Source organism: Podarcis gaigeae (genome assembly GCF_964106915.1).
Source record: "Podarcis gaigeae genome assembly, chromosome: 5".
NCBI classification, from domain to species: Eukaryota; Metazoa; Chordata; class Lepidosauria; order Squamata; family Lacertidae; genus Podarcis; species Podarcis gaigeae.
The window spans coordinates 80,215,651-80,240,166 of NC_139681.1; the positions used below are offsets into that span (position 1 = coordinate 80,215,651).

Genomic DNA, 24,516 nt, shown 5'->3' on the forward strand with positions numbered 1-24,516 from the left:
ACCATGACAAAACCATGGAAGGGTAGAAAGGAAGTCATTTTTTTAATTGAACGTTTATTGGAGAATGTTTGATTAATTGTATTTTCCCCCTGAAAAATTATAATTTTTTTTTTAATAGAAAGGCATCTGATGGTTAAATATTTTTCACCTGATACACTAAATGTGACCATAGCACATCTAAGATGCCACATATATTCATTAATGTGCTATATCACCTATATAAAGGAACAAAAGAACTGGGCTTACCTGCTCTCAGCGGTGGCGTCGTTTTCCAGCTGTTGGATGAGAAGTTTTGCTATGGCTGTGAAACTGTTGCTCATACGATAAATGTCTCTGCTCTGGATGCCCAGGATATTGGAGAAGGTGTCTGTGATGTGTTTGATCTCCAGCAGAAGAATATGGTGAAATGAATGCTCCATGTTGGCCAGCTGATTAACCAAGTAGATCAGGCAGACCCTGGCTCTTTCCTATTCAATTGAGAAAAAGATGGTTTTATAAAGTGAACGCTGCTAGTTTCAAATCTTGGGACTACTTTACCAGAAAAATAAAATCCACAGAACACTTGTGGGGGAGGAATCCGAACCACTTGAGCATTTGCGTGAAAAATAAAAATCTCAAGTACAGCTGGGATAAACATGTTACACAGACTTAATGAAAGTCTTTGTTTAAATAACTCAAGCAAAATGTGTATAAAGATAGAAGGGGGAGCACTGACCCCTTTCAAATTCTCTAGTGTCTTGTATATTGTACACTGGCTAAATAAATGAGAAACGTGATTGGCAACTATAAATACTAACTACGGAATGAGGTTGTAGTGCTCTTCTAGCTTAGTAAAATTGGAAGAAGAGGCCAGGAAGAAAGGAATACGATTCCAATGGGCGAACAGGCCGATCTAGATCAGTAGGAACTGCCACAAGTACAACATCTGTAAAAGAAAAGATGGGCAGTCTATGCCATACCCTTGAACATTTCTCCAATGAAAATGGGGACGTCCCATTTCATAATGATAATTTTACTATTTATACTCCACAAATCCTACTGGGTTGCCCCAGCCACTCTGGGTAACTTCCAACATATATAAAAACAATAAAACTTTAAACAATTAAAAAACCCTTCCCTATACAGGATTGCCTTGGAGATTGGATAACGCCATACCCTCCAACATTTCTCCAATGAAAATACAGTGGTACCTCAGGTTACATACGCTTCAGGTTACAGACTCCGCTAACCCAGAAATAGTGCTTCAGGTTAAGAACTTTGCTTTAGGATGAGAACAGAAATCGTGCTCCAAGAGCACGTGCAACAAGAGCCCCCATTAGCTAAAGTGGTGCTTCAGGTTAAGAACAGTTTCAGGTTAAGTACGGACCTCTGGAAGGAATTAAGTACTTAACCCGAGGTACCACTGTAGATACATCCTAAGGAAAAGAGGGACATTCCAGGGTCAAATCAGAAACCGGGATGGCTTCTCTAAATCAGGGACGTCCCTGGAAAATAGGGACACTTGGCGGGTCTGCTATGCTTGTTTAAAGGTAAAGGGTATTGGCCGAGGGAGCCGGCATACAGCTTCCGGGTCATGTGGCCAGCATGACTAAGCTGCTTCTGGCGAACCAGAGCAGCGCACGGAAACGCCGTTTACTCAGATGTCATTCCCAGAATGGGCCTTACTCCCAAACAGTATACATAGGATTGTGGCTTAGATTTCCTCTCCAGTATCAGCCATGAAAACCTAACAAGAAGCAGACACAGGGCCAAGCTACATGTTACACAGGAGATCTGTAGGTGGATCTCCTAGCATATTTTCTTTTACTCAATTGGAAACATGGGGAATTATCAATTTTGTCATGTAGCGGCTGTTCTCTGGAAATACAGGAACAGCTGCTGATATATAGATAGTGATTTGTTCCAGGGGGTTTCATGAAGGTGTGAAAAACGGCCCACCTGCTTCCTAATGGGCATCAACTCCAGTGTTTTGAACTGAAAGACAGTTGAGGCAGCCAGCTTTTTGATAAAAACAACAACACATTTGGAGAAAAATGACCTATGGCCAGAAGAAGCTACTGTAAAAAGTTTGACAACCCCAACAGTCTTTCAGCTCAAAACCCTGAAAATGAATCTCATTAGGAAGTAGGCAATATTGAAGTATGAGTACAATGAAGGTGTAAGAAAGACCTTGCCAATTCATTCTTCAGAAACAGCAGAGAGGACATAGAGTATAGATCTCATGAAGTGAGATAGAAAGTTTGCATTTAAAAGGTAGCTAATATATTTGGAAAGTCATGATTTTATACTACAGTGGTACCTCAGGTTACATACACTTCAGGTTACATACGCTTCAGGTTACAGACTCCGCTAACCCAGAAATAGTGCTTCAGGTTAAGAACAGAAATTGTGCTCCAGCAGTGCGGTGGCAGCAGGAGGCCCCATTAGCTAAAGTGGTGCTTCAGGTTAAGAACAGTTTCAGGTTAAGTACGGATCTCCAGAACGAATTAAGTACTTAACCTGAGGTACCACTGTACCCATCTCTTCACTTTTTCTTTAGGGTCAGAGAAATCAAGACATAAACAAGACCTTAAGTAATATTTAAAGAACAGTTCTGTTTCCCAGATAATATCTGCAGTAGACTCAAGAGGGCCAGGAAGCATCATCCAGCCGTTTCCTACTTTGATCTAGCTGGCAGAAATCCAGAAGTGCTGAAATTCTGCTATGCATCTAGAGGGAATTGTCAAGGAATAATGAACTGTACGATTATAGGATATGGAATTAATGTGCACACACGTGCACACAAAAAGTCTATATAAAAATTCTCATCGACTTAAAAGCAATAATCTTTAGCAAGACCAAGATCAGAAGTCTCTTGTAAAAATAATGCTTGCATTTTAGTTACCATTGTTATTGTAGGTTTGGTTTTTGAATGGGTAGGCTTATGTTCCTTATGGGAAGCAGATTTTCTATTTTTATGGTATACAATTACATTTGTTGACAGGGGAATGATGTTCATATAAAGTGTTGCAACCGCTTAAGCTATTTTATTTTGCTGCATGAAAAAATATAAGGAAACAGCAGAAGACAAATGTGGAGTGACTCTAGATTTATCTTGGTAAAGCTATCGCCGCTATTGGGCATGATAAAGGGTTGAATTCAACTTTGGAGAATTTATTCAACAGACATTGCATTGTAAGATTTGCTAGAGGCAGTGGCGGAGCTTCATGTAGGTGGGGGTGTGGCGCGCACCCGCAGGGGCGTGCTGCCCAGCACGGGGGGGGGGCAGACATGATAGAACCCCCACCGGGATCGTGGTGCCGGGGTCACTTCGCTCCCCCTGCCCCCATCTTTCTCCGACAGTGGCTAGAGGTTCCTACAAGATCAACTAAATTCAACAGCAAGTCATGACTAACTTGGAAGAACACACCACATATACTCAAGTATAAGCTGACCCGAATATAAGCAGAGGCACCTAATTTTAGCACAAAAAAACTGGGAAAACTTATTGACTCGAGTATAAGCCGGTTCGGGTCCCTTTACCTTTACCTTTTTTAATAAGCCGGTTCACCACACCACAAACCTAGTGGTGGTGGCAGCGGCGACGGGACCAGCAGCAAGAAAGAGCTCCTTTTGGGCCACTCAACCCTCCTCCGCCGCCACCCGTCTCACTTGAGTATAAGCCGAGGGGGGCCTTTTCAGCATAAAACATGTGCTGAAAAAGTCGGCTTATACTCAAGTATATACGGTAGGAAGATCCCTGCTGGGTCAGGCCAATGGTCCATATAGTCCAGATACCTGTGGGAAACCCTCTAGTAGGAGCCGAGCACAAGAACACTCTCTCCTGATGGTGCAGGGCTCCAAATGGAGGGGTCCATGTGTTTAGCGGAAACTTCATGCTTCAGACCTTCCAACCCAATGCATAGACAATGGGAGCTAGGGCCAGCAGGGGTTGTGACAGCAAAATGGGGCAGTGAATTTGTGAAGGGGGAGGGGGCATCTTATTGCATAATGCACATCATAGCTACAGGTAAAGGGGTGGGTGGGAGACAGCCAAGTATGTTTTAAATGACTTATTTTAACCCACTGTTCACCAGACTGTTGCTTTGGTCCGAAGGGACGTGGGTGGCACTGTACTTTAAACCACAGAGGCTAGGACTTGCCGATCAGAAGGTCGGTGGTTCAAATCCCCGCGACGGGGTGAGCTCCCGTTGCTCGGTCCCTGATTCTGCCAACCTAGCAGTTCGAAAGTACGTCAGAGTGCAAGTAGATAAATGGCGGGAAGGTAAACTGCGTTTCTGTGTGCTGCTCTGGTTCGCCAGAAGCGGCTTGGTCATGCTGGCCACATGACCCGGAAGTTGTACACCGGCTCCCTCAGCAATAAAGCGAGATGAGCACTGCAACCCCAGAGTTGGCCACGACTGGACCTAAGGGTCAGGGGTCCCTTTAATTTTACTTTAACAGACAGGCAAAGAGGCCTTACCTCAAGGCTGTACTCTTCTGCAAGAAGAAATCAGAAGAAATCCAGCAGCAAGGAGCCAAGAGGGCAGCTTGCACCTGGCCACGCCCTTAAATAGGCCAGGAGCAGGTTGAGTGCACCCCCCTGATTGGCCTTGTGGGCACTGTCCGTCCATACCTGAAAGGCCATTTGTGGCCAGAGGTAGGTGGTGCCAGGTGTCCATTCCCTCCTCTGGCCATGCCGGAAGATGGTGGCCTCCATGGACCCAGTGCAGCCACGCCATGCAGCAAATGCCACCCACCCAGAGCCCCAAGTGAGCACTTATTTGGGGAGAGGTTCTCAGTGACGTCCCAGGGACTAGCCAATCAGTACTGTGCACAGTCATCTTCTGCGCAGAATTGGGTGTGTGTGTGTGTGCTTTTTTCAGCAGAGCTCAACCATGGGGAAGAATCAATATTTTTGGTCTGAATGCAGTGGGGACACTTTGAAATCACCATCATTATCATGTTACACTTATCTTCTTCCTATAAACAAGGAAGCAGCAGCAAACTACTGCTACTGGCCTTAAACCTGCCTTAAATCATTACTTGTAACAGGCAGGGTGATGTATGAACAAAATCATAGTAATTTTAAGAAAAAACGCAGACAATTTGGGGGAAGGATTTCAGACACAGACTCTCTAAGCAAGATGAATCACTGGACTGAATGCAAAGATAAGGAAAAGGTCAGTGGGGTGTCTATGTGGGTAGAAACTATTTTATTGCTTGTATTTCTCAACTGGATACTGCAATAAAAAAGTGACGTCTTTTGCCCTTTTGTTCTCATGCAAGGCTTATAACTAAATAATCATGCTTATTATTTTTAATGGGTATTCTAATTATTTGTTTTGCAGAACAACGTCAGCTTTTATAGTGCCAGCTGTGTTTCTGTTTAATTCATCTCCAGTCCATTTTCAAATGAATAATAAACAACAACAAAAGACCACAAATTTAGTGGATTTTTGAAACGATAAAAAGTGGTTTGGATTTATTTCATTTAAAAATATCTCTATCTAATCTTAAGTCATTAAAAACTATATAAAAATTTAAAGGGTAGGGAAAAAAGAAATACCAGCACCATCTTTTTTTAAATCTGGGAGGAACAATTGCCTATGAAATCCAAGATTTGAAACGGCAGAGGATAAAGAGAGGAACAAATTGTATATCATTTTTAAGATCAATACATTTCCCTGAGCCATGTGTGAAAACTGGTAGAAGAATTTCATTCTGCAGTTGTTTCCTAATCCTGAGCAGTGGATTTATCGCTTAAAGCATATGTTCCCATTCCGGTTTTGTCCAATGTAAATTATTTGCTTTAAGTAAAGGGGCCAGATGCACTTACATGTGCCACTTGCAGTCACACTGCAGTATGCATTATATCATTTTGCAATTGTAAACAAGAAACAACCAATTGTGCTTTAGCATCCTCCCCCTGCTGTGCCTCGGTCAGCCACTACATCAGAGTTGTTTGGAGGTTGCAAAAACTGATATATGACCAGCCTCTTCCCCTTGAGCTTACCATTTCCCAGGTAAGGCTTCTTGCAGTAGAGCCCAACTCATTTGTCTTGTATCTTTGGGAGATGTGCTAAGAATGAGGGCCACCCCCTTTCCCATATTACCTCCCCCAAACCAGAGTAGGATTCACTTTGAAAGTCCTTTGCAGAGATGGGTCATAAGTTGTGGCTCCAGTCTCTGTCAACTGAATGAGGGAACCTCTTAAGAACAAACCAAATGTGACATTAATTCTGAGAATGCAATTTATGTAGATGGTGAGGCACGAAAGAGTTAAAGTATTGCGAGAGTAGACATGATTTGTTTCTGATGAATCCAATTTTTGCTTTCAAGAATGAAGGTGGTTTTTCCTAAAACAGTTATGATTTAAAAGGAATGCAGACCTCACTAATTCATGTAAGCAATGAGTCAAAGCTGAAAGAAGCACCCTCCTTATAGTTTAAAAGCAGCCCAATCAGAATAGTTAACTACTGGCCCAGACAATCCAAAACTTCAAAATCAGCAAATTTCAACAAATAAAGGTGCAAGACCAAGGCAAGGATCAACTATCTTTGACACAGTTAAGCATTCATAACTCAAATATTAACCAGTTAGTCATTAGGATCCAGTTATAAAGTGATTACACCTTTTTTATTTTTCAAAGTGTGAGGATGATAGATACTGAACTTGTGCTGGCAAGCTCCCCATTGCTGTTTTTTCCCTTGTCAGTTCCATAAATATTTTTAAATATCTAGTGAAAGGTCTTCCGGATGTCGCTGAAACTGGACCTAGTGATGAAAATGCCCCATCTGTGCCATCCCTTCAAGTAAGCGTTACTCCTAATGCCACAGCCAGCCTGTAACTAAACACCTTACTAAGTCTGCATGTCAAAACTACTTAAGAGAATTCAGCATGGTAACAGAATATAATGTCAGCGACTAAACATTTAAGCAGATACATTAGGAGGAAATATCATTTTGCCCACCGCAGGTATAAGGTCTAGGCACAGGCAACGTAGAGCTCAGCAACTCCGAAGGGATAAAATGGGAGTCTTTCCACTGAATGACATCTGCAGCTTACATTTCAGATCGCCTTATAGGACGCACGAGTCTTTTCCAGCCATTCAAATTGCACGCAGCATCAACTCAAGGAGATTGGAATGCACTCACTGTTCCTGCCCACAACTTCTCCATGTCAACCAGCTTTGTGGATATAATGACTGTGCATGTACGCTGTTGGAAGTAGAGTGGGACTGAACCACATGGTGTGTTTTCCTCCTCCCAGGTACATCTTTCAGTTTGGTATTCCAGTGTCCTGTCCTCCTACCTTATCTCCCAAGGGAGGATGCAGGTTCTCTGCCCTCCACTTATGAGCACTTTCCTACAATCAGAAGAGGCTGCAGCACCAGAGAAAACAACAAACAACCTATTAAGGTGTTGAAGATTTTGTTCCAAACTCTCCCAACTCTCTCTCCTTACTCAGGAGGGAAGCAAACAGAGGGGAATGGCCCAGGGATGCTGACAATCAGCCCATTGACTGTCAGACGTACCCAATTAAAGGGCCTGCCTAAGATCTAGAGGGAGCCAGACTCAGTCCTTGGCTACGACTCAAGACTGGGAAATAATCATGATGGGACAGTAACCAAACAAAGTACTGTATTTACTGGATTAGAAATAGTATCCTGCATGACGTAAGCAGCTCAATGTCTTGGGACATAGATTATGTACTCTGTACACAGAACTTACTATGAGCAATGAGACAAAATCGCTAACTATTCATCAGAGGTGGGAACAAATGCATTAAAAAAAAAATTACCCTACGTCTTACTGCATCTACTTCCTGCAACGAACAGAAGCCACTGCGGAATAAAGAAGAGTGTAGTGTATATTGTTAGCCAAGGAATAATTTTATTAGATGGCTCATAAATATTGTTTTGATTTTCAAGGGCAGCATATTAAAACTGTCTTATGAAGAGCTGCTCTCTCAATATATTGGTTTCAATCCAGAGTGTCCTTGGCATGAATTAAGAGAATTATTAACCAAGGTGGTTCCAATTTTCTGCTTTTTGGTATTGGCGGTTAGGCATTGGAATATGTTGTTGGTGTATGAAGGGCAGGGTGTGGCCATCGCCTACCCCTTCACTTTATGGGTATTCTGTTAAAGGAATCCGGTGGTCGTGGATCCTGTCCAATGCCCTGCCGGTGGCTGGGGGCCATGGCACCACCCCCGGTGACATCAGGGGAGAGCTTACAGTTGTATTTGCATCAACAGGCTTCCCCTACTGGCGGTTAACCCTTGTTAGACTCACCCCGCCCTGAGGGGGTGGAGTCAAGCTCTGCTATTTATCCAATGCCTAAGCCAATACCTCTCACATGCTGTAATCAATAAAGTTGTGGCCTTTTCTAGCCCATTAACCTTATATACTGTGTCCTTGTGTCTTTCTTATCCCCAAGCCGGGGGGGGGGGCGGTCCTTGAATCACAAAGTTGTATAAAAAATGATAAAGCTGAACATGGAGATAACACTCCAAGGCTTATTAGCGTATATGGGGGCCTGCTGGTGCTAATGTCACATAGTCACTTAATCACTGTTGCAAAGCAATCAGAAGGAAGGAATGTGAGGCATTTCCTGTATCTTCCCTGCTAAAGAAATCCACTCTCTTCTGACTGGAGCAGCTTGCAGTGGAAAGTATTGGTACAGGAACAAGTAAAAGATGCCTTGTGTCTTAACAGCTCTGTGGCTGACGACACAAATTAAACAGGGTAAGTCTTTTCAGTTGTAGAAATACAATTATGGGTGTGGCCTCTGATTTCATTTAGGACCCTAGACTTCAGCATAGCAGCTTTCAACTTTCTGAATGCTGAAGGTCCTCCCCCCCCCCCCCCCGATGATGAGCTTGAACTGAAAACCAGAATTGTCATTAGTTTCAACTCAGAATAAAAGAGCAGGTTTTCCTAGGGAAACAACAGGGGCAGAGGGAAGCATGCTTGGGCATGGACCGGGAAAGTACAGACCTGTGCCTAAAAAGCATGGGGCAAAATGCACTTGTGGATGAATCCTTTAACTAGTTCTTTTTAAGAATTTTTTTCTAAGCAGTGGCTCAAACCCATGCAGACTTTCAATTCGTTAGTGAAGTAAGCATTACAATGGCACCACCAAACCTTCATTCTACAAAAAGTTGCCTTTGGAAATCTGGAAGATATTAAATGTTAGTGCCAACCCATATCTATCAATAACTCGATTTCCAGGGAAGATACAAGTTGTAGTCCAACAACATATGGAGAGCCAAAGATTCTCTATTCTGGCTCTAGAGGGTAGATATATAGCTTGGTTCTCAAATGTCTTGGTTCTCAAATGCTTTGGTTCTCAAACTCCAAAAACCTGGAAGTAAGAGTTCTGGTTTTCAAACAATATTTGGAAGCCAAATGTCCAATGCAGCTGTCGGCTATTGTTTCTGGGGTGTCTGCACCAATCAGAAGCTGTGCCTTGGTTTTTGAACATTTTGGAAGTCAAACAGACTTCTGGAACGGATTAAGTTTGGTGCTTTTATTTTTGCTATTTATTTTGCGTTTTTCAGGCTTTTTTGATTAATTTGTTTTTGTGAGTGTGTTAAACCCAGTTCAGCTACTCATTGATTGATTGATTGATTGATTGTGTGACTGCGGAAATGGATAAAAGCCTCCCGTCCAAACAATGACTATCATCAGTGCAGGGAAGAGAAAAAATTAATTTTCATTTTTATCATCTACAATACTGTCTTATTTATTTTATAGTACAGTACATTGATTATTGCTTTCATTTTATGGATCAGTGTTCTCGTTAGATAGTAAAATCCATGTTAAATTGCTGTTTTAGGGGTTGTTTTTAAAAATCTGGAACAGATTAATCCATTTTGCATTACTTTCTGTGGGAAAGCGTGCCTTGGTTTTGGAACGTTTTGGCTTTGGAACGGACTTCCAGAACAGATTAAGTTTGAGAACCAAGGTACCACTGTACAGTCTTTGTAGAACAAGAAAAAGGCAACTAATGTCATAACATAGAAAAAAACATGTAAACATATATTGATAGCTATCACATTTCCAGTTTTTTAGGAGCTTAAGGTATGCAGGCAACATCAACTTCTGTTAAGTAGTTCAAAAAAACTGAAGATGAATTTGGGAAGCAATGTGCTGCAGACAAAGCAAGCACAGTCACCAGAGCAAATACTTAAAGTTGTGAGGCTGTGTATGCCTAGTGCCCAGGTCATCCAAGCTGTTTCTGACTACATTCCACACAGCCTTTGAAGTGTACAAAAAGAGAGAGAGAGAGTCACTTAGCCCTATATATCCTCCCAATATGTCTGAGACAAAGTGTAATAGACTTCCAAACTCACCCTTTTTGTCTCATATCATGCCAGGGGAATCTATATCCTCTTTACTGAGAAAACTGCGATGGGCTGTACTGATACCCTCTCCTTAAGAATACTAATTAGAATATTAATTAGCCAGGGCAAAAGTTAAAAACAAATGATAAATTACAGTAGTTTATAAAGGAAATTTAAATGGGATATGTAAACAGGATACATAGCTATCTCAAGTAAATGCTTTAAGAGAAGACCACACAGGATATTCAAGGAAACAGGAAAGGAGATATAAAGTTAACATTCAATTGGCACACTAAAACAGGACTACGGTTTCACTTGGAAATCTGCAATTGGTTCCAAGCAACGTTTTTAGAAATACTGAAGACATGGAATTGTTGGAGCTTCTAAAACAGTTCACGTGCTGGGGGAGGGAAGCGAAGGAAATCGGCCACACACACACACACCCCAACACATTATAGGATAAATTTTCTTTTTCTTTAAACAAGATTAGATGAGAAATGGCCATTGTTATAATACCAGGGGCCCTGTAGGTTTTCAGCGATACAGAAAAAACCACATTCCTAGCATTCCCCCAATTAAACTGGAGTAGAGACAAAACTAGGAAAATGGAATCACATTCCAGCCCTTGCAGGAAAGTGAATTGTGAAAGTCTCCAGGCACAATCAAACATGGAGCTAAGGACGCTTAAGCCCATTGATTTCTGTGTCCCTAGGCACAGTTAACTCCGTGTTGGATCGTGGCCTCACAGTTTAAATGGCAAACTCATAGAAAGACGCCTCCATCAAAAGCTGTGTCACAAGGACACATTTTCTTCATTAAGTTTCTTATTTTTTATGTGCTCCTATTACACTGGTTATCTCTTGCCGTACCAGAGACAATGCTTAATACAACGTGCAATAACTTGATAAAGTGACACTGAATTACCCGAGGGTCTCCCTTGGTTCAGCCATCAGAAGTGGGCCTTCAAGTCCGAAGGCAAGTCATTTATCAGGGAGCTTACAATCTGTCTTCTAGTCTTGCCAATGGCTACATTCTCATAAAGTAAGATTTATTACTTGAAGGTGCTGTCAGCAAGCCACCCCATGACAATCTGCAGAACAAAGTATCACAGTCCATTCTACAGGATACGCTGGAAATATTATGGGGTGAAGCAAGATAGGTAAAAAGAGAAACAATATTGTCCCACAATACTTCTAGGTCAAAATCGCAATAATAATAATAATAATAAAAGGTCATGTTTCAAAGGTATCAGATCATAAAATAAGAAGAGAAGAGTCAGTAGAGAAAGAAGTAGAGAATTCTAGTCACAATCTTTTGGCAGTTAATTTCATAGGAAATATTTTAAAAATAAATTATGGGCTCTCCACTACCATTCTTAAAAGCAGTGCCTCTTGAAGTTTGAGGTGCTTCATAAAAAACAAAAAACCTTGCAAATTTTTCATGAAGCTGCACATTTGTTTCATGCTATATTATTATTATTATTATTATTATTATTATTATTATTATTATTACCAGGGCTTTTTTTTTACCCAGAACTCAGTTCCAGCACCTCTCAGCCATTGCCATTGTAAGAGAACAAGACAGGCATTCATGGTGAGTTCCGGCACCTCTTTTTCTGGAAAACTGCACACATCATGGCTTGTAGCTGTTGATAGCCTTCTCCTCCAGGAATTTGTCTAATCCTCTTTTAAAGCCATCAAAGTTGGCAGCCATCTCTGCCTCCTGTGGGAAGCGAGTTCCATAGCTATGTGCTGCACAAAGATTTTTCTTAAAAAATCTGTCCTGAACCTTGCAACATGCAGTCTTCCGTAGACTGTGGTTTGCCTTACCAATGTATAAGTTATGGGCCCAGGTAATCATCATGGGAGGTAGCGGGTAACCAACTGGGAAATCTGTAGTCTCACTGTTGAGGTTCAGGGAAAGCTGGTATTCAACAGCCTAGCACAATAGATTGCTATACCTGATGTTGGACATCTCCCAGGCCCATTTCATTCCCTCCGTGGCAGCTGTTAGGGGCTCTGCTCATACAGTCATACCTCGTGTTGCATCCACTTCATGTTGTGTCTTTTCGTGTTACGTCCCATGACAACCTGGAAGTACTGGAATGGGTTACTTCTGGGTTTTGCCGCTCACGCATGCGCAGAAGTGCTAAATCACGTTGTGCGCCTGCACAGATGCAGCGCTTCGAGTTGTGGGCAGTTCACATTATGGATGGGCCTCCAGAACGGATCCTGTCCATAACACGAGGTACCACTGTATTAGAATTTAAGCAGTCTTTTAGAACTATTATGGTAATTAGGATGGGAAGACATTCTTTCCCTCTACAACTAATTAATCTCCCCTCCAATGACTTTTTGAGCATCAAAGGGGCCAGAGCACTTAAATGCTTATAGCACCCTGAAGTGTGTGTGTTGAAAGATATTCATCACTATTAGGGGCTCAAGCAAGTTAGTTTCCACCCCTCAATTTTCCTTCCTTCCCTCCCTCATACGATGTGCAACTTCTTTCTACATTTTGTGCAACTTAAAGGGCAGTAGACGTGCACAGGCCTATTGTTTAATTTACAACCCTTTTTCCTGCCTGGAACAGGGCCACACCCGCTTTACTACTAGAGGAAATGATTGGATTTTCATATATTTCTAGAAATTTGAGTGTACTGTATAGCTTCCTACCAAAATACTTAATATGTCCTGTGGTTCTCAAAACTCACTCATTGGGTTCTGGTACACACAGATGTACACACCAGGCATACAGATCTCATGAGAAGATTGTTTATTCCAGTGGTTTCGGGTGTAAGTACAATCTCAGAGCTAAAAGAAAACACTGCCTTTAGTTTCATCCATAAAACAAGAAAAACTGTTGTGTTGCGGGGGTGGGGGGAGAGCTCAAACCTATTAATTTATGGTAGTTGGCAAGGGACATCAGCAAAAATTGGGGAAAGGTTTGTTTCATCATGTTACAGACAAAGCCAGTTTCTTGTGTGAGTTGCCATCATTTCTAGTGATTTGGGGCCGGGTGGATAGGTAAGAAATCAGTGAAACTAATGCTAAGAAGATCTGGAAAGTTCAGAACACAGAATAAACTATTCTGGTTGCTGTACCGTAGGCACTGTTTTTATGTTTCTTAAAATGTTTATCTTTACTACATTCCAGTCATTTTCTGGCTATAATCAAGCATAGTCACAGAGCAACAAATCAGTCGTTTATCCAAGGCTATTGTAATGCCACAGTATGAAGCATTCAGCTCAATGGACTCTTTAACTGCTGTGAGAGGCACACTGCGCGCTAAGGCTGCAATTGGAGCCACACTTACCTGGGAGTACGTCCCACTGAATTCGGCTGGACTTACTCCTGAGTAGACATTGTTAGGACTGCACTGTAATATATCTAGCCACAGGAATCATTCAAAAAAAAATCTCTTTAAAAGCATGGTGTATCATAACGTCTATGCGATAGGTGTAACATCTTCAGAGCAAATAAGACCACATGTCATGAGAAAGCCTTCGTAATTTCAGAAAGTTAATACCAGAATGTTATTTGTTTAAAACTTCCAGTTACCCACAAGACCCTGCACAACTCACCAAAGGACAGTTCTTCCTTCTTAAGTACAATGAAGGTTTGTGGTATAAATACTAAAGGTAAAGGTAAAGGTACCCCTGCCCGTACGGGCCAGTCTTGACAGACTCTGGGGTTGTGCGCCCATCTCACTTAAGAGGCCGGGGGCCAGCGCTGTCCGGAGACACTTCCGGGTCACGTGGCCAGCGTGACATCGCTGCTCTGGCGAGCCAGAGCCGCACACGGAAACGCCGTTTACCTTCCCGCTGGTAAGCGGTCCCTATTTATCTACTTGCACCCGGAGGTGCTTTCGAACTGCTAGGTTGGCAGGCGCTGGGACCGAGCAGCGGGAGCGCACCCCGCCGCAGGGATTCGAACCGCCGACCTTTCGATCGGCAAGTCCTAGGCGCTGAGGCTTTAACCCAGAGCTATACCACATTTGTACTTTTCCTGGCTAGACTACCCACATGTCTTATTTTGCTGTATGTGAATAGTACTAGTTCCTTAAGCATTTAAACAGCAGTTACTTGTACTGGAAGTATTCCCCCCCACCAAGCCCAATAATATTGATATTCAGCAGCCTTTTATATTAATTGATATACCAGAAATACACCTTTGTGGATTCTTCTGAGTCTGGGGCTGAACTAGCACTGCATGAGAGGTTGGGCTGTGTTTCTGGCTGATGCTAAGCCTGCTCAGAAGCCTGCAGAACCTGAGCCAAGACCCTTGTACAGTGGTACCTCGGGTTACATACGCTTCAGGTTACATACGCTGCAGGTTACAGACTCTTCAGGTTACAGACTCTAGAAATAGTACCTCGGGTTAAGAACTTTGCTTCAGGATGAGAACAGAAATTGTGCTCCGGCAGTGAGGCGGCAGCAGGAGGCCCCATTAGCTAAAGTGGTGCTTCAGGTTAAGAACAGTTTCAGGTTAAGAATGGACCTCCGGAACGAATTCAGTACTTAACCCAAGGTACCACTGTAGATGTCTTTTGCGAGACCCAACTTGCGCTTGCACCTGCACAATTGTTTCCTATAGTCCCTACACAGATAGGCAGGATATAACCCAAAAATACAAGTGGGCCTAGAGTTGTTATCTGTCACACAAGTCCACTGGAAAAGTGCCATCAGCTATCAAACACTATACAGTATCAACAGAGGGATTTTATTTTGAATATCCAGAGAGGGATGCTTGCAACAGTCAGCTGTCTTAAGCGGAAGACAGAGTAGTGCTGGAGCAGATTAAATGGTCTAACAGCTAAATTGTAGGAACGGAAGGTATTTTTATACAGTCAGATGCGACTTGTGGTTAGAGGATAGATGCACACATTCACCATATAGATCCCCTGAGTGTGTTACATAAAACATTGTTTGTGGCTCAGACATGACCCGTGCAAGGAAAAGCATGGTATGGCAATAAGTATTCTACACTTCCCTTGGTGCAGGTCAGCCCTGGGTCAGAACTGCTTCCTGAAGTGCCTTGATTAGAATGCTGGAGAGAACAACACATGAATGTGCAACACAGCATTTTGAAGGTAAACTAATGTAATCTGCTCTGATACAGACTGTAGGGGGGGACACCTTCATAATATGATTTCTTATCCACAACAACAGTGTACTTCTCATATACTGATGTGGAATGGAAACACACTGTCAGGGGACTGCCATCGAAAGGAGGGAGGGGGGCAGAAGACTACAGGGAGCCTCCGACGTTTCTGAGAAGTAGCTCTTCGTCAGGCAGTGGAGAGAGCCACGCCTCCAGCATAGTTGTCAACCTTCCCTCTTTTTTTGCGGGAAATGCCCTTATTCTAGCGCCGTTTCCTGCTGCTTCCCGCTGCTTTCCTGGATTGTTAGATATCCCGTAGACTGTCCCCGGGACATGTGAGGCTGCTGATCCCTTATTTTCGAGGCTGCTGATCCCTTATTTTCAAATCTGAAAGTTGACAGCTATGGCTTCCAATCAACTTTCACTGTGCAACCTGAATTTGATGGTATGTGACTGAATTCCACTCCAAACTAGTTACTGAACAGAAACAGCCCATGACCCCAGAATTCTGTCTCAGGAGAAACTCGTGAAAATGTATCCCACTGGGGTTTCTGGTCCACTGTGTTCCTCCAGAGAGGCTTTATTAAGTAGATCCCATCAAACTATCCCCCAGCCCATCATTATGAAGACCAGAGGACTATTCCTTAAAATATGTTCAAAGTAGACACCACTCAGTTTGCCTTTGCTCTCAGTTCCCATATTCTCCTGGTAGCTGGCCAGTAACACTATAGGTAATAAGCTTATGAAAATTTATTCCTGGCACATAACGGTTTCCATACCTCATCAACATGTCCAACCGCTCCATAGATCTTTGCAGTTTGTCCAATCAGACTTGGGAAACTCTCCCCAATCTCCTTCAGTATTGGAAGCAAATTGGTCAATACTTCTGGTTCATAGTCCGATATTTCTATCAGTATATTTAGGATGAGGTCATTATGGTGGGGATCTCTTAGGTGACCAGTGAGAGTAGGGATACATTCTTTGAGCACCTAAAAAGAAAGAGGCAGAAGGAAATAGAAATGTTAATTTTGCAAAAACGTTCTGCGTATTATTCTCTTTATAATTATCCAAGAAGTCATTGCAAGTTCAGCTCAGCACAAGGCATATGGCGTAGGCTGCTGCCTGAGGTTATACATTCATAGATGTAGCATTTCATAATTAAGGAAATCCTTTGGTGTGTTTAAAAGAAGAAGAAGAAAAACATAGAAAATTCTCAAGTTTCTCCCCTTAGACTAGTATGAAGTTTTATTGATTTAAAAGAAGTTGGAATTATCCGATGACACAGTAAATGAAGGAATAACAGAAAATCCCATGGTCCCCAAGGAATCCTTAAAAACCTAGGTCTGATGCCTAGAGCAAAGAATGAAATTAAGGAGCCAGACTCTGTGCTGGCTTAAATCAGTGTCAGTCCATATGCCGCAATGAAAGGACACAGATTCACAACGGCAAGGACTAAGAACCTTGGCAATATGAGAAATAAGCATCATACCACTGTAACAACTATCATAACAGGACACAATTGCCTGGCTTGGACAATCATTTGAGGCTCCATAAATCATGGCATATGAATTTGGGAAAAGCATCAGCACCAGTCAAGCTTCCCTGCCTTCTCCCTTCCTCCTGTTGCACTCTGGGATCAACACAAAGAACCTGGCTTGGAATAAGATAGAGGTCTCTGTTATGTATTGCTCTGGACTGCTCATTAACCAATCAGGAAAAGACGTATGATGGAGGGAGGAGAAGAGTGGCCAGTCCGGATACTTGCTCCTGTCTTAATAAACCGTATTATTTGAAGCCAAGAACGATAGTGCAAACCAGGCTATACTTGCAATAAAAGGGCAGCACTGTTCATCTGATGGCCCAAGAAATGTAATCAAAGTATGGAAAATTGGAATGCCTTGATGGAACTATTCTTGTGGGAATGTTCAGGGATGCAGGAGAGGATATATTGTTTGATTATAGCCTTTCCAACTTGTGTTAACAAGTTCACAATTTAGCAGAGTAATATCCCCCTTTTTAAATTCACAGCGGATGCGTTTGCTCAGGCTCGCTAAAGCCTCTATAATAACTGTTCTGTTATTTTCCCCTTATTCCCTCATAAAAGATAAGACATGACACAGTCTTCTATAAAAGTATAAAAAGAGTTTACTCAGATTCTGTTCACAATCAGATGCCAGAAGGCAGACTTAGCTTAGAAAGGTAACATATACCTGGAAACTATCTCATAAGAAGACAGTCCCTCTGTCGTGTCTTGGGAAGCCAAGAGAGCATCTTTGGCTAAGCAGATGTTGCTTCTTCGATGCATGTAGTCAAAGAGAGAGAGATGGCTGCCCTGCCCTGTGCTTTTGTCGTTACCTGCACAGGTGAGGCCACGCCCACCTCTAGTCTCATGCAGAGGAAGTCTGCCCCAGCCCAGAAGGAAACAGGAAGTTTACCTGCTGGCTGGACAAACATTCCTCCCCATGTATAAACATGTTTAGGAATGTTGTACTTGACTGCTCTTGTGTTTCACATCCCACAATTCTTGCAATGTATTAACATGGTTTTTTATGTAAGAGTTCTGCAAAATCAAAGGTCCGAACATCTTCCTTTTTTCTTAAAAGACCTTTGCTGCTAGATCCTGAAAGATAGTGGTATCTGTTTGATTCCATCCTCACAACAGCCCTGAGAAGTAGGCTAGGCTAAAATATGGTAAGGTGCCTAAAGATCCAATTAGCTTCTGAATGAATCTAGACCTCCCTTGTCCAAGTCCAGCTCCTTATATGCTATACCATACAGCTGCTTCAAATTTTAAATTGCTTGATGTGGATTTTTGTTTTGTTTTTTTGAAATGTCAGATGACATTTTTACAGAGCAGATCCCAAAGAATCCCCGTAGTGTCGCAAAGAGACATTAACAAGAGAATGGAGATTATGTTGAAAAGGTGTCACATGACCTAGGCTCCAAACAAAGGCTAAAATGGGCCTCATCAGGCTGGAAAGTCTCTTTTATAGGAGGAGTTATATTTCCTCTGCAACTATATATTTTGAGAAGGTCTGCTTGTACATACTGAAAGGTGGATATTAAATTCCTGGCTGTTGCAAGTTTTTTTTTTTTTTTTTTTACAAAGACTGCTGAAATTTATACTCTGCAAACTAGGTATCCTTGAAGCTTGTTATAATGCCTATATCTCATAAACATCCTTGTGAACCATATCTGAAACAAAACAAAAAAATTCCTTCCAGTAGCACCTTAAAGACCAACTAAGTCAGTTCTTGGTATGAGCTTTCGTGTGCATGCACACTTCTTCAGATACATATCTGAAACATTCAATGTTTCTGTTGTGTGTGCTTTTTGCTTCTTCAAATTCAGGCAAATTTTCACTGTAATCTGGTTCTAAAAACTACTGAAGCCTTTTAAAAACACCTTTATCTTTGCAGATTGAACTACTGTACAATAAATGAGTAAGGAATTCTTAAAATATTAAGAAGCTTTAATCAGAAGATGGTTTGATTATGACAGGCATGCTTACTCCCTTATGCCCCTTTTCTCCTCAAATTGGAAGGCAACAAAGTCAATCTTGATCATTCTGATACTTTTACGCACATCCCATTAAATCTCTTCTGATCCACTGAAGGACCTAATTGGCTCAATTCTCCATTAACACTGATTGCGACAATATCACTCATCAGGCCAATAACATTCTGGAAACCTGTGACAGTTTATTTGGTAGAATTCATTGAACTTTTACCCAACTCTCTTCTGCAAATTCATACTTGCTGCAATTCGTCGACTTGCAAGACCTAAATGAATGGAAAGCCTTTATTTTTGTAGAATTATACAGTCTACCTCCGACTCAGTGCAGGATGCTGCAGATGGTCATTGTCGTAAACATATGTAAATATATGTGGTTGTTTGAGGTTATGCAAATGCATCTAAATTTAGTTAAACTTCTGCATAAATAAATATGTTATATATATATACACACACACACCTTCCTCAGATTAATAAAGCAAAAAAGAGCTTTTACTGCTTCAATTTTTCAAGGGTTTCAAAGCAAGAAACGGTTTTATGGCCAACTCTGCCACCAGGGCAAGGATCCATTTATACCAGGGGTTAGCAGACTTTTTCAGCAGGGGGCCGGTCAACTGTCCCTCAGACCTTGTGGGGGACTGGATTATATTTTTTTTTGGGGGGGGGAAATATGAATTTTAAATAAAAGCACACATTCTACTCATGTAAAAACATGCTGATTCCCAGACTGTCTGCGGGCCAAATTTAGAAGGCGATTGAGCCAGATCCGACCCCCGGGCCTTAGTTTGCCTACCCATGATTTATACCCTTCTAAGTCAGGGCTGGGAAACCTGTGGTGCTCCAGATGTTGTGGGACCCCGACTCCCCAGCCAGCATGCTCAATGGTCAGGGATGGCTGGAACGGTAGTCCAGCAACATCTGCAGTGCTGTAAGCTCATGAACTCTTTTCTAAGGCCATCTGTTTACATTTGTGTGCATAGTCTCAGGTGCGCAAAATAAGTGTTACAGCTGGACAGTTAATTACAAGCAGCGAACAGGCTGAGTAAACGCAGCATCACCTAATATTTACCACACCAGAGTGAAGTCCTGGAGAGAGGGAGGGTTCACGTCAGTGTGCAAATTCCAGCACTCGCAGTGTGAGGGCATAGTCACACGGTGTGTGCAGCGAGCTGCAATTCTGCCAGAGAGAGTGCATTTTCCTGCTTCCCCCTCTTTGTGCCTAATCTCTAAACTGTTTGTGAACTCAGCAAGGTCTAAATGAAAGTTTAGGGTTCAAGGGGCACTACTTGCAAGGAAATACATTGGACGGGCAAACACAATATTTGTGCCTGCTTCTCTGGAGGAGGTCCTAATAACATGGGAAACTTGATTGTGCTGAAAAGGTATTTAAATTACAGACTCCCTTGAATGAACAGCCACCTACACTAAGGTGGAAAAATATGAATTAATAAGTGTTACCTCTGGTTGTTTTTTCTTTGCAACTATAAGCAAAAGCCGTAAAAGGTGCTGCTGTTCAGGCTGCTCCAGATGAGACATCAGCGATACCAGATCCTTCAGGTGGCTGTTAATTGGCTGCGATTGCTTTTCATACAAGCAGGGTAATACGCGTAGCAACATTGCGTTCCCTGTCGAGAAAACAAGAATGGGAGAATAAGAGAGAGCCAGCATGGTCTATCTTGCCAGCAAGTCTCTCCCTTCACAACATCTCTCAAAGCGAAGAGATAAAGTAATAATGGAATTGGCATTTTATCACCCATGATTTCTGGGGAGGAGATTTGTGAAAACTGGTGCTTGTGTCGAAACATATGGCACAGGAAAAGGAAAATACATATTGCATCAAGAAATCAAAACATTATCTAATGTGGAATGCGGCTAAGTGAGGCAACATGGCCTTGTGCATAAAGCAAGCTGCTTAGATTTTCAAAAAAATGTATCGATATTTAATTGAGCACTAAACCACTGCAAAGGTTACTGCTAAACAAGCATGAAAAGTAAGGCAAGCCAATGTGTTTTAGCTACCCCCTCCCCATTTGTTGGATTCTTTTTTTTTTTTTTTAGAAAACAAAATTAAAAGGAGGTCTGGAAACAATATTTGGTTTTTAAAAGTATAAAATTAGCAAAAAGGTAAACTGAAATACAACCAGTTAGGATGCAATTTCTGGGGACTAGGGAGTTGCTCAAGCATGGAAAATGAAAGAGAACAACCAAGACAAAAATATATATATATATTCTCACACACAGTTTTGAAGAGTGTGTTTGAAGATGTGCGTGCACAATTTAATTTGAAGCCAGGCTTCACAGAGAAATCTATAACATGAAACATTGTACAAGCTGGGCCTGGAGTGATTGAAGTTCCATGCTGACAGCATATGGGAAACATCTGCCTATCACTATATTACATGGTTTCACTCTCTAAATCTTCTAAACATACTGAAAGCCCCTATGGATTCACTTTCCAGCAAAAAAAAATGGGTATGCCGATCTCCTATGCTTTCTTTCATTTAAATTTGCTCACTCTCTTAATGTGGAAGACAACCAGGTCACTCATCAGTTGCATGATAGCAGAGTTTCAGACTGTTTAGTAGAAACATCAGCTGTTAGGACATTCCTTCACCCTGTAATTACCAACATCTGGAATGCCATATGTATAGTTCGACATCTCCAACAATTAAATCACAACTGTCCTCAAAGTCTATACTGTAAGGCAGGACCAAATCAGAGTTAGCTTTATGGATGAAGGAGAAATTTATTTGGTTTGCATTTTAAAACAAACTGACCTAATTCACTGCTCCCAAACTTACATGTGTATTGAAGCTATCGGTTGGACTGAACACTTTTCCAAAGTTTGTAAAGCAGTTTTGGTTCAAAAAAACAACACACCCAAATGTGTGTTTTAAGGGAGAAATGTGCATTTGAGGGGGAAATGCAGTGAGAAGAATACATAACTTTCTATTTCAGGGAAAGAACACATGTAAAATGTACATAATTTAAATGGGAAATCTTCAAATGTTTTTTTGGAAACATCTAAAGAACTGACATGGAATCAGATCCTGACTATCCCTCCTTCAATGAAATGTTTGTGCCTGCCTCAGTCCTAATGCTATTAGTTGAAAACCTTTTCAACTAAGGTGCTATTGCAAGAGATGCCTAAAGTGCCTTTTCAATGTTTTGCATTGCTTAGATGTTAATGTCAAATGCTGATAGCATGTCTTCTCCATCAGCTGTTTCTTCTGGAATATGGCCTGGGACACACGGGGAACAGTTCAAGTAGCCTGCTTTGGGTTTTGAATGACACCCCTGCTCCACTGAGGCTGCAATCCTATACCCACTTATTTGGGTGTAAGCCTCACCAAACTCAACGGGACTTCTGAGTAAGCATGCAAAGAATTGCACCATGAGGCTCTGTGCCTGGGACCCGTGGCAGACACTTCAATTTCTCATTAAACAGATACTAAACCACAATATCTCAATGGGGAATGATGTGTTCTTCAAGCCTGCCACTGGTAATGGCAAGCCGTAGCGCCTTCCTAAAAATAAGTTTAAATAACAGCAGCACCCCAGCAGGCTGTTACAAGGGGCAGATTTGTCCCTCATCATGTGTCTTCTTCTTATGTTAAGCAGCTTTTTGTGCATGAAACACAGCAACATACGTTGCTGGCATAAGTTTAGAATTATAGGGTAGAATTCAATGTAGTGCTAAGGCAACCAATGTGGTGCTAATGCAAGGATTTCTGCTTGCATAACAAAATATTTCCCCTCTCTTCTCCCTCCCTTAAATCTATTCTAGGGGCTCCCTCAACCCTCTGGAGCAGATTTTGGGAGGGCAAGGAGATGTGCAGGGGGAAGCGAAGGGAAAAAGTCTATTTGCACAAGCAGAAATCCTGCACTGATGGGATGCATTAGCAGAGTACCGCCCCCCTCCCCACTTTTTCTAGCCCTATTAGCAAAGGGACATGGATTCCACGGGACAGATTCAACTAAACCAGGCATGTCCAAAGTCTGTTTCGGGGTGAAAAATCAAAAAAAAAAAAAAAAGCTGAACAACTTCAATCCTAAAAGAAGCTCAACAACTCACGCATGTTCACTTCATCAAATCTGGTTCTCTTTGAAAAATGTTTGGGCATCCCTGAAACAGTTGCACCAGCAGGAGCCAGCATATCAAGTCCCACTAGCACAATGCCCCCCCCCCCCCGCTTCTCTCCCATATTAGCTCTTGGGGGTCATGAAGCTCTTGGAGGAGGCAGAAGATCATTTCATCTGACAACCAGAAATGCTTGCACTGACAGACCAATCATAATAGCATAATGGTGAATTACACCCTATGTTCACCTTTAAAGCCCTAAACGGCCTCGTTTAGATGGGCGGGGTATAAATAATAAATTATTATTATTATTATTATTATTATTATTATTATTATTATTATGGGGGTGGCTGAGGAAGCTCAGGCTCGATGACCTGGGTCTCCACCAAGAGACAACAAAGATGGTCTCTGGCCTCTTCAACAGCCTTGACTTGTGTAGTTGGAGTCAATCAGGGCCACACCCTCCATGACCATGAAGGAAAAGGCCAGAAAAGCAGGTAGCAGGTCTCCCAGAACTCACAGCCAAGATAGCCAGATGAATGCCAGTTGTCAGGTGCCAAATAGTGGAGGAAGGAGATTGCCTTCATGCTTTGCTTGCTAGATTCCTGGAAAACTCTAGCTGGTGGCCACCATTAGAAACAGGATGCTGGATCATGTTCCTAACTATGATTCAAATGCCTGCTTTAGCTATTTCGTGTACACCCTACATCAATCATCTGTTACAAACAAAATTGTGCACACTGCATCATTCTGAAGAAACTTGCACTGCATGACGAGTAACTTCTCACCCTTGTCCTCTTCCACTTTGGATCCATGCCCCCATGGGAAAACGAACAGCATCATCAGTCTTTTAAGTCTAGGAATGTCTGAGTCAGCAGCAGATCAGGAAGGATTTCCTCATAGGCCTGATGGCTATCGCACAACTTTTTCCCGCTTCACAGCAAGTCAGTCACTGTTGCCAATGCAGTGACTGGACCAGATGAAGGATGCCTCCGATTAAGTAAGCTCCCAGTGAGACAGCAGAACCAACACTCCTACTGGGTTTTGTGTTTTAATGAAAGAGCTCCATGCCTTAACTTATCAGGCCTCCATGAACCAGTCCACTCCTGTTTTAACTATCCAAATTAGGTATCCAATTTTTCTTCACAATACCAGAATAATTCCAGAGGGGCTCTCTGGGATAAGAAGCCTGACATCATCATTACTCACCCATGTTTGTTAAGCCTCCGTAGTGATTTGGAGCTAATGATATATTTCATACTTACTACTAATAGAAAAGAAGTGAGCATGAACCTGGGATTTCCAAATTGACTTCTTCTTTTTTTAAAAAGGATGTGAGCAGATGTTCATTCTTAAATCCAGAGGTGCCTTCAGATATAAACCTTGGAATGCAGTTGAGTCCTTGTGAATTAAAAGGTGTGAGGGAAAAGTTGGCCAATGGATTCTTCCGGGGGGGGGGGGAATTGTTTGGCATGAATTATGAACATAAAAAGG

At 42.1% G+C, this 24,516-nt stretch overlaps 1 protein-coding gene across 12 annotated transcripts in view; it reads right to left on the reverse strand.

The window, feature by feature from the left end:
* The window catches only part of VEPH1 (ventricular zone expressed PH domain containing 1), a 141,568-nt gene that overhangs the window by 62,458 nt on the left and 54,594 nt on the right, over positions 1–24,516 (reverse strand). For all 12 annotated transcript variants that reach the window (XR_014564322.1, XM_083739370.1, XM_083739366.1 and 9 more), the window contains 3 exons: positions 20,400–20,566; positions 16,208–16,417; positions 247–467 (listed from right to left, as the gene is read on the reverse strand). Coding sequence is in view for 11 of the 12 variants with exons in the window: in XM_083739370.1 (XP_083595496.1) it covers positions 247–467; positions 16,208–16,417; positions 20,400–20,566 (598 nt within the window). In the remaining variant the exon portion in view is untranslated. The remainder of the gene's footprint in view (positions 1–246; positions 468–16,207; positions 16,418–20,399; positions 20,567–24,516) is intronic.